Here is a 17,255-nt window from a genome sequence, read left to right on the forward strand (position 1 = left end):
TCATTCTACAATTTTCAGATTCTTCCAAAATGGTCTCTTTACCTTCTCTTTTTCAAGTCTGACAATAGTGCAACACAGTTCTGGCTGTCACCCAGAGAAAAATAGTCCTGAAACATTTCTTGCTCTAGAGCACTAATTTTTCAATATCAACTCCTCTTGAACAGAATTTAAGCAGAGTGGGGGTTACAAAGTAGAAAAAAGTTTGGTTATGTTGATTTGAATTTTTGAGCCAGGATCTATGGTATCAGTTGTATAAGCAGAAATGCATCTTGTTCTTGTGTCATGAACACCTATTATTTGCCTTTCAAGCTCTCCCAGTCTTTCTGGAAACTATATCCCCCCAACCCTTTCGTTTGAAATGGGCCCCTCTACTAACCTTACTCTACATGAATAAAACTTACTAGTCCATTGACAGGCCCCAAATAGGTCAAAGACCTAAATTTAAGAGTTAACCCTATAAAACTCTTAGAAGACATTTCAGAAAATCTTTATGATACTGGATTTGGCAATGCCTTCGTGGATATAACACCAAAAGCACAGGCAGCGCAAGAAAAAAATAGATAAGAACCTTTGAGCATCAAAGGATACTTTCAAGAAAACAAAAAGACAACTTACTGGATGGGAGAAAATATTTGCAAATCATGTTTTACAAGGGATTAATATCCATAATATATACTTTTAAAAACTCTTACAACTCAGGGGTCCCTGGGTGGCTCAGTCAGTAGAGTGTCTGACTCTTGATTTTGGCTTAGGTCATGATCTCATGGGTCCTGGGATTGAGCCCTGCACTGACAGTATGGAGCCCGCTTGGGATTCTCTTCCTCTCTCTCTGCCCCTTCCCTACGTGTATTCTCTCTCTCTCTCTTTCAAAATAAATAAATAAATAAATAAACTTAAAAAAAAAAAACCCTACCACTCCTACAATTTAATAATAAAAAGATAAATAACAAAAAATTGGCGCAGGAGTTGAATACATATTTCTCCAAAGAAGATACTCAAAATGGCCATTAAGCACATTAGCCAGCATCATTAGCCTTTAGGGAAAGGAAAACCAAAACCACAATGAGATACTACTTCACATCTAATAGGATGGCTAGACCTTTTTTAAAAGGAAAATAACCTGCGTGCAAGGCTGCAGAGAAATTGGGCCCTCTTGCATTATTAGTGGGAGTGCAAAGTGATACAGCAGTTGTGAAAACCTGTTTAGTGGTTTTTCAAAAGGTTTAACTTAGAGTTACCATATGACTCAGTAACTGCACCCCTAGGTAAATATCTGAAGAAGCGAAAGCGGGGACTCAAACAGGTATTTGGACACGAATGTTTATAACAATGCGAAAAGGTGGAAACAACACAAATGTCTATTCACAGATGAATGGATAAACAAAATGTGATAGATACGCAATGGAATACTCAACCTTATAAAAGAATAAAAAGAATGAAATTCAGATATATGCTACAAATGGTGAGCTGTGAAGACATTACGTCAGATGAAATAAGCCAGACACAGGACAAATACTGTGTATTTCCACTTACATAAGTTACCTAGAATAGGCAAATTCATAGAGAGGAGAAGTAGCATAGAGGTTATGAGGCGCTGGGGGAAGGATTTAGAGCTTTATTTAATGAGAATAGGGCACAGAACACGGAGAGAGCAACGCAGTCAAAGCTAATAGTAACTTTTGGAGCTAAAAAGTAAGAGGCGGGAAGGGAGAGGTCGGAGACCCCCGCGATCCATTGCTTGGAGCTCGCTTAGCCAGGCTGGGGGTCCTCCGAGGGGCCGGTGAATAGGCGCTCCGCTCTGAGAACTAGGCGTCCGCACGCCGGGTGAGGAGTGGGGTCTGGTCGGACGTCTCCGGGAGGCAGTTGGAACCGGAGATCCGGGATCCCACGGGGAGGTGGGGACGGCCGGCCCCCGGGGGAAGCGGTCGACCCTCGGCGACTCCGAGTTGCGGGCGGGCGGCGGACGGGCTTGGTGAGTTGAGGACAGCGCCCCCGGCCGGCTCCCGCGCGGGCGCTCTCTCACCGCGTTCCTGTCAGAAGCCGCGCGAGGCCTGAGGCGCCCCGTGCGGGGCGACCCCTCGCGGGGGCGGGGCTGTCGGGAGGACTGCCGAGCCGCTGAGCGGACGGAGCTGGCTGACTCCGGTTTTGTGGTGGCGGTTCCAGGACCCGCTGTGTTCATTTCTAGGTGTGTCTGTCCCCCCCTGAGCGATTGCAGGTGGGGGCTGCGTGTGTCACTGTGGCCACCTTGCTCTCTTTCTAGCGGAGGGAACCTTCAGGGGAGGAGCGATCGGCCCCGGCGCTGGGGTCTTGGGCCACGCGCGGGTCCTGAAGGCTTCTTCCTTCAGGAGTGTGGGGTGGGGTCTGCTTGGAATTCGGGTATTTTTGCATCGAGTCCTGATTTGCTTCCGGGCTTGCCCCGTGGGAACCCCAGGGGAAGTGATGCGGGTCAGGGGCCCGCACTGGTAGGGACCCCTCCCTGGCCCAGGCTCGGAGATTTCGGCTAATTTGTTGGCTTGTTTATACTCTTACCTTGTCACATTCCCTGCGGTCCCTGTGATGGTTTTTTCCAGTGAATGCTGATTTCAGCTTCTTTATGGACTACCTATTTCTGGCCAGTTAATACTTTATATCTGAGTTTCTGAACTTTTGAAACAAGGAGTTTTTTTGTTTTTAAATTCTTTTTTAACGTTTATTTATATTTGAGACAGAGAGAGACAGAGCATGAATGGGGGAGGGTCAGAGAGAGAGGGAGACACAGAATCGGAAACAGGCTCCAGGCTCTGAGCTGTCAGCACAGAGACCGACGGGGGGGGGGGGGGGGGTCTGGAACTCATGGACCGCGACATCATGACCTGAGCCATAGTGGGACGCTCAACCGACTGAGCCACCCAGGCGCCCCAAGGAGTTTATTTCTGAGAGTACAAATCGTAAGGAATGACTAATAGATCAGAAACGTTTATATAATAAGCATTATAGAAGAGAAGAAAAAGCTAAATTGTCACTAAGTTATATAAAATGTGGGTCATCTCAACAGGCAATGAATTACGTAGTCACACACAGTTTAAGTATTTTTTTTTAATTTTTTTTTTAACGTTTATTTATTTTTGAGACAGAGAGAAACAGCATGAACGGGGGAGGGTCAGAGAGAGAGACACACAGAATCTGAAACAGGCTCCAGGCTCTGAGCTGTCAGCACAGAGCCAGACGCGGGGCTGGAACTCACGGACTGGGGCTCGAACTAACGGACCGCGAGATCATGACCTGAGCCGAAGTCGGACGCTTAACCCACGGAGCCACCCAGGCGCCCCAGTTTAAGTATTTTAAGAGTGGTTAGAGCAGAAGCAAACATCTAAAAAAATAATTTTATACCACATGCTGAACCTAAAACTTGGTGAAAAATGATCTAACATGGAAACTTACTCAGAAAATCTGACTCTAGACCTGAAACTTTAATTAATTCAAAGGCTAGCATCTTCTACAATCACAAACTCATTAAAATGTAGCAAAGTTCCTTTTAGGGCCTGTGTTTTAAAATATTTGTTTATGGTGGTGCCTGGGTGGCTCAGGTCATGATCTCTCCGTGTGTGGGTTCGAGCCCCGCCTCGCACAGCCTGGAGCTTCTTCCGATCCTGTGTCTCCCTCTCTCTCTGCCTTTTCCACTCTCACTTTGTCTCACTCTGTCTCTCAAAAATAAATAAATGTAAACAAAAAAAATTAAAATATTTTTTTATGTAATGAAAGTGTGAAATTAATAGCCTTTTAGAACCTTAAAGAATTCATTGCATGAATCTTGAACTGGAAAAAATCACATTTTCTAAATTGAATATTAAAAGCTTGGGGTGAAATTCTAAGTTTCAGAGCTGATGGAAAAATATTTTTATTTAAAATTATTTTTGTAAGCTGGTCATTGCTAATGCGTATATCCCACAATGAATTCTTATGGATTATTTACTATGTGCCAGGCACTGTTCTGGGTTATTAGAATATGTTAGTAAACAAAAAGTTCCTGCTCACTCAAGAGGGAGAAAGGTAAATAAGCTATAATGTAATGCCAGTTATCAGTTAGTGTTATGGAGAAAAATAATGCACGGTAAGGATGGAGACTTTTAGATAAGTGGTTTCTTTCATAGAGGCACATCAGAACAAAAATGCATACATGTTTCTATTCTGAACCAAAAAAGTTATATTCTCTTTTATGCCAGAACTAGAAACTGAATCAAAAGTTCTTTTGAATATATTTGCTGTTTGTATGGGAGGTTTATTGGTTAGTTTAGGAAATAATTGTCCTTCCAAAACAAATATTTTTAATTTATAGGTTTGCTTTGTTTGCAGTTTCCTTTAGAATAAAGAATCGAAACACATACATGTAAGCCTTGGGATTTTCTACTTAAATTCTGAGGTAGCAAAGCCATATAAAAGTGGCCTGGTGAGTTTTAATTTTCAAAACTTTTTTTGTTGCTTAAAATTATATAGTTCTCCTAAGAAGAGAAAGGGAATGTTTTCTCTTACCAGTAGAATTTTGTCAACAGGTGCGTGTGGCAACATTCCTCCCTCCTCCACATACTCCTATGTGTATCTTATCCCCACATCGTGGAAGACTCAAAATTGAAGGGGCATTATCTGATTTGGTTATATGGATTTGCCCACAAGATGGCACTCATATAGTTTCCTCGATTTTCGGTTCTATCCTAAGGAAAGATTTGCAATGTATTAACTATCACAGAATAAATAGAAATCTGATTTGTGCTTTGTGATTTGTGCATCTATTTCATGTTTTGTCATCTAGAATTTTCTATCATGTTTCAGAATTCAGAAAAAAAACTGGGATGCAGTGTTGATGTGCAGGAGAAAGAATGGCAATGTGAATGGAGCAATGTATGTGTCTGTAGACATGGTTCTTTATAGTCTCCTGTCAAATTTGAGGCTTTGTTCAGCCCTAGAATTTTATTATATTCCCAGGTGGCCAATGCTGATTATTTTTATCCTTTACATTTAGATACCATCTATGAATGTAAAAATTGTCTTTCTATATGTTTTATGTAGTGTGAATGTAAGTATACATATAGATGTTAAACTTGCAATTTTTTTTATTTTGGAAAAGTTCAAACATATATACAAAATTGGCAGAACATTATACTAAACTCCATGTACCTATTATATAGCTTAACCAATATCAACTCATTGTCAGTCTGGTTTCATCAGTGTCCCTCTACATCTCCCCATTTATTTTGAAGCAAACCTTTGCATAATTACCTGGTATATTGTTAGAGACACACACATTCATGGTAAAGTACATTATCCTAAATAAAAAATAATGATATGAACAAAATATTGTAAGAGCCCCAAAGAAGCAATTAATTCTGCCTCAGAGAACAGGACAAACTCAGAGAAGCCTTTGAAGAAGGAATGACATTTGACTTATACATGAAGGATGGGTAGGGATTTGCCAAGTAGAGAATGGAAGAAAACACATTGTAAGCGTTGATGCAGTATGAAGAGAGGGGTACAAATGTGAATATGCATGAATGAGTGGAGAACAGGGAATAATGTATTTGAATATTGAGGCACTTTGGAGGAAGCTGCAGAAGATACAGCAGAAAGATGGTCTGTGGTTATTCTGGGAAATTAATGATTATAGTTAATGTGTATAGAAATATTTTTTATAGCTTTATAAATAAAATATAAACTACTTTTTCTGTATTTTGGTAGGTTTATGACACAGTCCAATTTTTAACAATGCTGAAATCAAATGACTCCTTGTTTGCTTTGGATACTTTGTCTTTTGAAAGACCAGATGAAGCTGAAAAGTAAGTCTGCCTTAAAGAATGATAACGTAGTATATTGTTTTAGACATTTTTTATTTTTAAGGGGTTTTAATTTTTTCTCTGGAAATATACAAATTAAAAATGAGGGATCAACAGAATGATGTTTCAGGTAAACATGGAAGTCAGATAAAGGGAGTAACTGAAGTTTAACATCTTAAATGTTATAACTTAAAAAACAGAGTAGATTCTGGCCTGTTTGGCTTTCATGTATTTGCATTTCTGGGTTTTTTTCAGATTATTTTTGGCCAAGGTAAATACTTGAAGTAATGGTCAAACAGTAGCCCTGGACAAGGAGTGATGGCACCTTTTGGCAACGGAATGGGCAGTGTGCCAAGGGCCAAGTGTGTTGGCCAGATTCAGGGCAGGCAGGAAGTAGGGGTGGAAATAAAGATGTGGCACTAAAGGAAATAAGAATGGAGAATAGATAGTATGTTAAATACAGGCTTTTATGGATTTTCACATGTGAATTGTTCTCAATTCTAAGTTTTCTGTGTATTCTCTTGTGTTATCTTTTTGTAAAAAAAAGATTTTATTTTATTTATTTATTAAAAAAATTTTTTTTGGTGTTTATTTTTGAGAGAGAGAGTTTGTGTGAACAGGGAAGGGGCGGAGAGAGGGGGACAGAGGATCCAAAGTGAGTTTTGTGCTGACATCAGCAAGCCTGATGTGGGGCTCGAACTCACGAACCGTGAGCCAAAGTTAACATTCAACCGACTGAGCCACCAGGTGCCTTCAAAAAGATTTTATTTTTAACTAATCTCTACACCTAATATGGGGCTCAAACTCACAACCCTGAGATCAAGAGTTGCATGCTCCACTGACTGAGCCAGCCATGTGTCCCTGTATTATCCTTTTTTTAAAAAAGGAAGCATTGTGTAAAGTATTTATTGCTTTATTTTTTTCATTCATTCAAATATTCAAATATTGATTGAATGCTGAAAGGGGTATAAGAAGGATGAAACAGACTTTTACTTAAACAGAACATAAAACTGAGGAGATTAAGCACACATATGGAAAGGCCATTAATAAATAATGCGACCATGTAATTCATTATCTAGAGTAGGACACTTTGAGAGTGAAAGAATGCATCCATTTGCACAACACGTGTTAATCAGGACTGGCCTGCGCAATCATATGGTTGCCAGGACTGGCAACCATATGGTTGCCTTTCTAACAATACAATGTCAGGAAAGGGTGCAAAGCAAATGATAAGCATATTTTCATGCAATGAAATTTCAGATTTCAAGGGAGACCTGGTACAGACTGATCAGGTTAGGCTTTATGGTAGTGGGGAGAGACGTCAGGAGACTTTGAAGGATTTGATAATTCTGAGAAGCAAAGGGGAAAAGACCACTTGAAGGCAGAGTTTAACAGCAAGAAAAAAGAATGGAGGTGGGGCAATTTGCGGTACTTTTAGGAGATAGTGTGTAAAAAATTTCCTGGAATAGAGGATTCATAAAGGAGAGACTGGGACATAAAGTTAGAAAAGTAAACTGAGGATAGATTGTGGTGGGAGATAAATGTCAGAATAAGGATCTTGGACATGACTGTATGTGTTGAAAGCCACAGAACTGAATCAACAAACATTTATTCACTAATATGCCTATTTATCTAAAGGAATGTGCTATTATTGGTGTGAATGGAGGTAAATCAAAACCCTTGTGTGTTTATGATCTGGGGGTGGTATCAGACTGATCTATTTGTCCATCATCAATGTTTTTATTACCTCTATATAGACCTACACACAGACACACACAATGCAGTAGTACTGTGATAAATATTATAGGTTCACATAGTAGTTAACAGAGAGAGAAGGGAGACAACCTAGGAGGATTTCATGAGGATAGGACTTGAGCTGGATTTCGAATGAACATAAGCTCTAGTACTTAGAACACAATACTCAGTGAATAATTATTGAATAGGTTAATGAAGGAATGAAACAGTTGAACTTCTATGGGTAGATAGGGCAAAGGGTCATGTACAGTGGCAAGCAGTGTAAAGGAAATATTTTTGAACAAAGATGAGGGACAGAATGTAGCATCTATTTGGCATACAAATAGTTCACTTTGGTCTTGACTTATGGTAAGTAGTGTAGGAGAATTAAAATTGTAAGGTAGCCTAAGGCCACTTGAAGTTTGGCATTATTTGGAAGCCACTAAAGTATTTTGAATGGAATAAATATGATGAAAACAATTCTAAATTAATGTGACAGGAGTGTGTAAAATATATTAGAGACAGCTGGAGACAGTGAGGCCAGTGAAAACCCTTTTGTTTTTAAGCAGATTAGAGCCTTGATTAGAATGGTGACAGTGGAAAAACAAGGAAATGATGAATTCAAGAAGCATTATAAGAAGATGAAGTAAGACATATATGTGTGGTTATAGTGGTAAAAGATTTTACTGTGATTTGGATTCTGGATGGCTGAGAGAAAAAATGGGCAAATCATAAAGAAGATTTGATTTTATGGGTGGGGGCTGAATAGTAGAGCTAGATGTGTGCTTTTTGTATCTTGTTAACATCTTTCTTAGATTTTCTGAAATAGTCTCTGTCTAGAAAAGAGTTAATACATCAGGCCTAAACTGCTGTCCTTGAAAAAGTCCCGCTTGCAAGAATGGCCTTTGGCTGGAGTCAGAACTTTAGGAAAGTTCCCACCATTTACTGATAAGAGTGGCTCAGTGCCTAAATATGGTTTAGATAATATGGTTTATGCTGAACATCTGCTTTTCTTCTGAGAATCTAGAATTTAGGTATGTACCAGACAGGGGATGCCCACATGATTAGTCCCCAGTAAAAACCCTTGGCATTGAATCTCTAATGAGCTTCTCTCATTGTCAACACTTCACACATGTTGTCACAGATTGTTGCTGTGGGAATTAAAGGTGTCCTGTGTTACTGTACTGGGAAAGGATCTTTGGAAACTTGTGCCTGATTTCCCCTGAACTTTGCCCCATAGTCACGAGTAGGACTGAATGATGAGTCCTGTGAATCAGCCCACTGCATCATTGGCTCTGGGGTGATCTTGGGGACCCTCTGACATAATACTAAATTTCAGATGTTTTGGCCTATCATCAGTCTGTCAGACATTGTTAAATAATGTGTTGTAGGTTTTTGATTTGGAAAACATAGTTGTAGTAGCTATGTGTTATATGCTGTGAAAGGCAGAAAAGTAAAAGGCTGGGTCTCTCACTTTTGAGGGCTTAAAATTCTAAATGAAGAGAGTAAAAAGGAAATCATAAGATCCTTTTAACTTGGTGTAGGCAGTATATGTGATGCTTTTCTCAACTTTATTTCCTGGCGCTTAATACTTATCTTTTTTTCCAATGAAGGACAAATCAACTTTGATTGGAAAGTAAATATTAAAGCATTATATGTTAATAGGATCATGGGTGAAAGATAAGGAGAAGTAGTTCACAGTGACAACAGAGTCACAGAGTGGCAAAAATCTCAACAATTACTGTAGGTTTACAAAGGGATTGTCAGTTTCAACTGGTTTCTTGGATTTTCTGGGGTTTGTAGATGGTTCTGGATCAAGAATATTTGGATTAGTACATTAATTTGTAATAATGTTTTAGGAATGTTCTAGAGTACCAGCAGTGGTGTCATTTACACACTGATGACCCATGATTAGTTGTAAGGTGTGTCATAAGTAATTTATTATTTGTGATAGTTAAGATGCTAATGTTTCAGAATGATTTACTATTTTTTATATTGGAGAAGATTTAAGATTCTTGTCACAAGCGTTTGAATTAGACAAAAAGAGATGGAGTTATAGCCATTATTTAGGTAGCATATCTCACATAGCAGTGCCATTAACCCTATGACACACAAGAAAAAAAAGATTGAGCACACTGCTGTGTATAGGGATACATCCAAGTCACCACAGAAAGTTAATTTATAGGATATTTATCTAAGAGTCTGTAATTGAGTAATGTTTAATTAATAGATAGTTTCTGATGTAACTTTATTAACATATATATTCACACTTTTATATTTTATACAGCTATCCAGACATTGAAAAATCATTGGATTGGTTTCTCCCACCTGCGCCATTGATATCGGAAATTCCAGATACTCAGGCATTAGAGGAGGAAATAGAAAGTCATAAACTGTTAGGTAAACTATCACATATTTGTTATGAAAGTCATAAACTGTTAGGTAAACTATCACATAAACCCATGCAGCTTATGTCAGTGTAAAAAATCTAGTAACACACTAAAGTGTTAATTCCTTTATTTTAATGGAATAAAATAAAGGAGACTTCTTTTATTCAAAATAGTGCTCACCAAATCTTAAAATCTAAAACATTTTTCATCTCATTACATACATATACATACATATGCATATTATATGTTTACAATACACTGTCGCACATATACATGTTCTATTGTATGAATTTGTTTCCTCTTACCCTTAAAACTGTCATTGTCATTTAGTTTGTTTCTTCCCCTTTACTAAAGATAAAGGAAACCTTTACCAAAACAGATTCCAAAAAACAATATGCAGAATATTATATATAGTTTGGTACCATTTTTATAAAGCTAAAAATAAGCATACTCAATATATGTGATCTAATGTGATATTGTTGATAAAACTTTTATTTTTAAATTAGGTGATCGTATATGTATATTTTCTTAAGCTTTGTAATTTGTATATATTTTGTATATGAAAATTTACGTTATTTATATTCTTGTATGTACCAAATAATATATAGAATATATAGGCTATATATACTATATATAGCATGTATAAAGTATGTATAAAGATGGTAAAGCAAATTTATGCCCTAACAAGGCCTGTAGACTCCTGACTTCTCAAAGATGCTTGTAAAGTCTCTGTAAAGAAACCTTTAACATTTTGTCACCTTGATGAAAGCATTCCTTTATTTTGATTTTAGAAGCAATATTACAAAGTTAAAAGGATTGTATCATGTATTTTAATACTGAATCAAATTCAGTAACATTTTATGATTGCTCATTGTATTTCTGTGTGTAAACTAGTTATATAAATTTTCAAATCTTCATAATTGTATAATTATATCATTTCTAGTAGATAAAATACTTAAATATTATAATTATGGCTATTTCTGTGAGTCAGGAATTAAACCTGTCCTATAATATAGTTTTTATATAAATTTCAAATTTCAGTAATTCCTGATTAATTTCTGAATGCCCTTCAGTGATATAATATACGTTAATAGTTACAATTACCTGTATTTCAAACTTTTGAAAAATTTTATTACAATTTTTCATGGTCATTTTGAAAATTTGTTTTCATGAAGAACATGTATTAATCAATATATTCCATTTTTGTAGGTCAGGAAAAGAAGCCAAAAATGTTACCATCAAATTTAAAGATAACTAATGAAGACACAAATTATATTTCACCAACACAAGAATTCCAGTTTGCCTTTTCCTCAAAAAAATATGAAGAAGATTATCTGAATTTAGGAGGGGCAGGTAATGATGACTTATCACATGTTCCTGGCAAGCTGACGTATGGTTCTTCTCAGAAATACAAAAATCACATTGGCACTGAGATAGCACCTGAGAAAAATGTTCCAGATGATACAAAATTAGTTAATTTTGCAGAAGATAAAGGAGAGAGCACATCAGCCTTCCGAAAAAGGTAATTAATTAAATGAAATACACACTATTCAGTGATAAAGTTAAATGTTTATGTGTCTTTCCAGAAGTATGAAGTATGATAGAATCTAAATGGGAAAAACATCAACAACAAATAGAGTCTATATACCAGATGCCCTGTTGACTCTGGGATTGTAGTCATAGGTTCTTGCCTTCAGAGTGGTACAACTTAATGGGAGAAAGACAGTAAATAACTAAAAATAATTGATTAAATGCTTTGTAGTATGACAATTATTTTGATGAAATATATGGTTAAAACAAAGGTTCTCAAACTTTTTGTTGTCAGGACCCTTTTACATTTAAAAATTATTGGGAATTCCCAACAGTTTTTGTGTATGTGATTTATATCTATCAATATTTAACCATATTAGACATTAAAACTGAAAAATTTTAAAGGCAAACATGTTAGTAATATTATGAAAATTGTTTTGACCTTATGAACTCTCTGAAAGAGTCTCCACCATCCTTGATCTCATGGTTCATGAGTTTGAGCCCCACTCGGGATCTGTGTTGTTACTCTGGAGGCTGCTTAGGATTCTCTCTTTATCTCTCTCTCTGCCCCTCCCCCTCACACCAGCATGCTCTCACTCTCTCTCTGTCTCTCAAAATATGTAAATAAATTTAACCTTAAGAAGATATAGAATTAAACTAAGGACAAATAAAGAAGGAGAGTATTCCAGGCAGAAGGAATACTATGTGCAGAAAAGACCTAAGGTAGCACAGAGCTTGGCCTATTCTTAGAAAAATTCCTTTTGTTTAGAATCAGAGGGAATGCTGAGGGGTAAGGTTTGGAAAGGCCAGGTCATTCAGAGTCAGGTAGGCATGATAAACTTTGTGCTTTTTCTTAAAGCACTGTTTCTTTTTTCTTTTTTTTAATTTTTTTAATGTTTATTATTTTTGAGAGAAAGAGAGAGACAGGTTGTGAGTGGGGGAGGGGCAGAGAGAAAGGAAGACAGAATCTGAAGCAGCCTCTAGGCTGCGAGCTGTCAGCACAGAGCCCGATGCAGGGCTCGAACCCACGAACCGTAAGATCATGACCTGAGTCGAAATCTGACGCTTAACTGACTAAGCCACCCAGGTGCCCCTTTTAAAGGCACTGTTTGTTAAACTGTGGCCTGTGGACCCACTGTATCAGAATCACTTGGAGTGCTTACTAGAAGGAAAGTTGGATTCTTGGATCCTACCATTGACCTATTGAATCACAGTCTAGATAAAGGTAAGGATGGAACTCAGACCATTTTTAATAATTTTTTTAGATGATTGTTGTGCACACTAAAGTTTGAGAACTAGTGTGCTGAGGTCCTGCATTTTAAGCAAAGGAGTAAAATTAGATTTTTAAAAAAAATTTAAAGTCCATCTTGGCATCAGTGTGATGAATTAGAACGGATCTAGGATGCACTGTGAAAAGTTACTTAGAAGGTTGTTTTATTAGTCCAGATGAGAGAGAGTGGGAGCCTGATCTAGACTGTGGTAGCAAGAATGAGAGTTCAGAGTGATTTATGAGATCGTATCCCATAGGACCCAAAGGATTATTAGATATGACACCTGGACTCCTAGTTTTCTGGCTTAAGCCCGAATGATGTAGGAGGGTAGTGCCCTTTCGTGATCTAGAAAAGGAAGAACAGGTTTAGAGAAGGCGATGAGTACAGATTCGGACATGTTGGTTTTTTGGGGTTTTTTTTTTTGATATGTTGATATTAAGTACCTATAAATTGTCTAAATAGAGAATTGGATGTATGGGTTTAAGATTCAGAAGAGATCTAGTTGATAGTTTTTGTGTTCTCTGTGACATAAGAGATGAAGTTATTTATGGAGTTTGAGGGGAAAAGGTATTAAGCAAGTATGAGAAGGGTAGAAGAGATTATGGAAAATGGGAAAGCAATTCACTTAGAATAACAGGATTGTTGGGTACTCTAAAGGGCCTGATTGAGGTTTATGTCTATGCATTTTTGTATAATAGCTCTATTAGCATATAATTACATATAAATTCACTCTGTGTACAGTTCATTGGTTTTTAGAATAGTCACAAGAGTTGTGCAGTCATCACTACTATCCTCAAAAGAAACTCTGCATTCATTATTGATCACTCTCCTTTCCAACTCATCATCCTCCCCTCTCCCCAGACCCTGGCAACCATTAATCTTTCTGTTTCTATGGATTTACCTATTCTAGACATTTCATGTAGTGGAGTCATACAGTGTCTGGTCTTTTGTGTCTGGCTTGTTTCACTTAGCATAATGTTTTCAAGGTTTATCTGTACTATGTCATATATCAGTACTTCATTCTTTTTATGGCCAAATAATATTCCATTGTGTGGACAATACCATATTTTCTTTACCCATCAATTGTTGCACATTTGAATTGTTTCCACTTTTTGGCTATTACTAGTAATGTTGCTGTGAACATTCATATACACGTTTTTCTGTGAACATATTTTTAATTTTTATTTATTTTTATTTTTTTGAGAAGGGGGAGGGGCGGGGGGAGAGAAGAGGGGGCTAAGAATCTCCTCTTGGAGACTCCCATGGAGGAGCCCCTGTGGAGCTCGATCCCACGACTGTGAGATCATGACCTGAGCTGAAATCAAGAGTCAGGTGCTCGACTGACTGAGCCACCCAAGTGCCCCATTTTTAAAAATATTTTGAAATTCTTTTGGATTTATACCTAGAATTGGAATTTCTGGGTCATATAGTAACTCTATACTTAACTTTTTTGAGGAACTGCCAAAGTGTTTTCCAAATTAACTGTACCACTTTACAATCCCACAAATAATATGTGATGGTTCCAGTTTCTCCACATCCTTCTTAGCAGTTGTCTTTTTTATTATAGCCAGTCTAGTAGGTGTGAGTGCCTCTCATTGATTAGCATTTTCCTAATGATTAATGATATTGGGCATCTTTTCATGTGATTATTGGCTACTTTTATATCATCTTAGGAGTGATGTCTATTCAAATCCTTTGCCTGTTTTTTTTTATTGTTGAATTATAAGCATTCTTTATATATTCTTTATAAAAGTCTCTCATCAGCTATATGATTTCAAATATTTTCTCCCATTCTTTGTGTTTTTTTTCACTTTTTAAAGCAATTTTTTAATGTTTATTTATTTTTGAGAGAGAGAGAGAGACAGACAGACAGACAGACAAACAGAACCAGAGACAGAGCATGAGCAGGGGAGGGGCAGAGCAGAGAGAGAAGGAGACAGAATCCGAAGCAGGCTCCAGGCTCTGAGCTGTCAGCACAGAGCCTGACATGGGGCTTCAACTCATGAACCATGAGATCATGACCTGAGCTGAAGTTGGACACTTAACCGACTGAGCCACCCAGGACCCCTATTTTTCACTCTTTATCAGCATAAAAGTTTTTAATTTTGATGAGGTCCAGTTTATCTGATTTTTCTTTTGTTCCTTTGACTTTTGGTGTCATATCCAAGAAACCATTCCCTAACCAAGGTTGTAAAGATTAACTACTACATTTTCTTCTAAGATTTTTATAGTTTTAGCTCTTACATTTAGGTCTGTGATCTATTTTGAGTTAACTTATATAATGCAAGGTAGAAGTCCAACTTCATTTTTTTTTTTGTATGTAGATATCCAGTTGTTCTATACCATTTGTTGAAAAAACTATTCTTTCCCCATTGAATGTCATAGCACTTTCATTGAAAATCAGTTGACCGTAAATGTAAAGTCTGGGGGGTTTTCTGAACCCAGCAAGTTCTCTGAATCTCTGGTACCAATGGGTGTCCAACAATTCAATTCTATATTCACACTAACTCCTAGAGTTAGCATTACACCCTATATGTTAAGGACTCAGTTCCATAAGACTGCCCCATTTCAGATGCCATCCACAAATAGGGTGCCAGGCTACCCACATTTCTGCCCTGCAGACTACAAATTTGGGGTTCCCATAATCCCCACATTAGGTTTAATAACTTGTTAGAATGACTTATAGAACTCAGGAAAACACTATACTTATGTCTACTGCTTCATTATAAAGGATACTATTCAGAAACAGTCAAATGGAAGAGATGCATAGAGCAAGATATTCAGAAGAAGGGTGTGTAGAGCTTCCATGCCTCTCCAGGTACATTACCCTCTGAGCACATTGGTTTGTTCACCACCTTGGAAGTTTTCTGAACCCCCTGTCATTTAGGGGTTTTTCCTTTATGGTAGTTTCATTAGATAGGCATGATTGATAAAATCACTAGCCATTGGTGATTGAACTGCCTCTCCATCACTCTCCCTTCCTTGGATGCCACAGGTGAGGCTGAAAATTCAATCCTCTAATCAAAGTTTATTTTTTCTGGCAGTTAACCCCAATCCTGAAACTATGTGGGGGTCCTACAAGATTCGCCTCATTAGCATAAACTCAGGTGGGATTGAAAGGGGTTGTCATGAATAACAAATGATGCTTCTCTTACTCCTATTACACAGAAAATTCTAAGGGTTTTGGGAGCTCTGTGCCAGGAACTGAGGACAAAGTGAATACATATTTCCTATTATGCTAAATAGGAAATGTCCTACTATACTAAATAGTTAACTGTATACTAAATAAAGGTTTATTTCTGGACTCTGAATTCTATTCCATTAACCAACATGTCTGTCCTTATGACTTGCATAAGGGCATATCCCACACTGTCTTGATTGCTGTAGCTTTGTTGTAAAGTTTCAGATTGAGATGTGTGAATCCTCCAATTTTGTTCCTTTTTTCAAGAATTTTTTTTGGCTCCTCTGGGTTCTTTGCATTTTCATATGAATGTTATGATAAACTGGTCAATTTCTGCAAAGAAGCCAGCTGGAATTTTGATAGGGATTGTGTCAAATCTGTAGATCAATTTGAGGAATATTGGCATCTTAATAACATTAAGCCTTCCATTATGTGAATATGGGATATCTTTCCATTTATTTAGTTTTTATTTAGTTTCTTTCAATGATGTTGTGAGGTTTTCAGTAGACAGGTCATACTTATTTTGTTAAATGTATTCCTAAGTATTTTATTCTTTTCGATACTTCTTAAAATAAAATAAAATTTTTTTTTTCAGATTGTACATCGCAAGTGTATAGACATCAGCAATTGATTTTGGTATATATTGATTTTTGTATCTGCAATCTTGGTGATGATGACTCTGAATTTTATTTTATTTTTTTAAATTTTTCTTAGAGAGAGCGAGAGAGAGAGAGAGCGTGGGTGTGCACGTGAGCCGGAGAGAGGCACAGAGAGATGGGGAGAGAGAATCCCAAGCAGGCTCCACACTGTCACCACAGAGCCCAACATAGGATTTGTTCTTATGAACTGCGAGATCATGACCTGGGCCGAAATCAAGAGTCAGGCACTTAACTGACTAAGCTGCCCAAGCACCTCCTCCCTTTTTTTTTTTGTGACACTGAATTTTAATGTTCAAGTATTATATCATCCACCTAACTGCTTTTTCCAGGAGTGTTCCCCTGCCTAGCTGCAATTATTTAAAAATTTTTTTAATGTTTATTTATTTTTGAGAGAGAGAGAGAGAGAGAGAGTTGTGGTCAGAGAAGGGCAGAAGAGAAGGAGACACAGAATCCGAAGCAGGCTCCAGGCTCTGAGATGTCAGCGCAGAGCCTGACACAGGGCTCGAACCCACGAACTGTGAGATCATGACCTGAGCCGCAGTTGTATGCTTAACCGACTGAGCCACCCAGACGCCCCTCCATCTGCAATTATTTTATTTTATTTTTTTTTTAAATGTTTATTTGTTTTGGAGAGAGAGAGAGAGAGAGAGACAGAGTGCAAGCAGGGGAGGGGCAGAGAGAGGGAG

The 17,255-nt window shown here is 37.6% G+C and overlaps 1 protein-coding gene across 7 annotated transcripts in view; it reads left to right on the plus strand.

The window, feature by feature from the left end:
- The first annotated feature begins 2,087 nt into the window (after positions 1 to 2,087).
- Positions 2,088 to 17,255, plus strand: part of HFM1 (helicase for meiosis 1) — a 96,970-nt gene continuing 81,802 nt past the window's right edge. For 3 of the 7 annotated variants that reach the window (XR_009257957.1, XR_009257956.1, XM_058716608.1), the window contains exons 1-4: positions 4,815 to 4,875; positions 5,710 to 5,807; positions 9,826 to 9,938; positions 11,138 to 11,450. Coding sequence is in view for 4 of the 7 variants with exons in the window: in XM_058716608.1 (XP_058572591.1) it covers positions 5,737 to 5,807; positions 9,826 to 9,938; positions 11,138 to 11,450 (497 nt within the window). In the remaining 3 variants the exon portion in view is untranslated. Of the gene's footprint in view, positions 2,186 to 4,814; positions 4,876 to 5,709; positions 5,808 to 9,825; positions 9,939 to 11,137; positions 11,451 to 17,255 lie in introns of those variants that run through there. The other 4 variants (XM_058716606.1, XM_058716607.1, XR_009257955.1 and 1 more) reach the window with 4 other exon arrangements.

Source organism: Neofelis nebulosa, chromosome 2 (genome assembly GCF_028018385.1).
Source record: "Neofelis nebulosa isolate mNeoNeb1 chromosome 2, mNeoNeb1.pri, whole genome shotgun sequence".
NCBI lineage: Eukaryota > Metazoa > Chordata > Mammalia > Carnivora > Felidae > Neofelis > Neofelis nebulosa.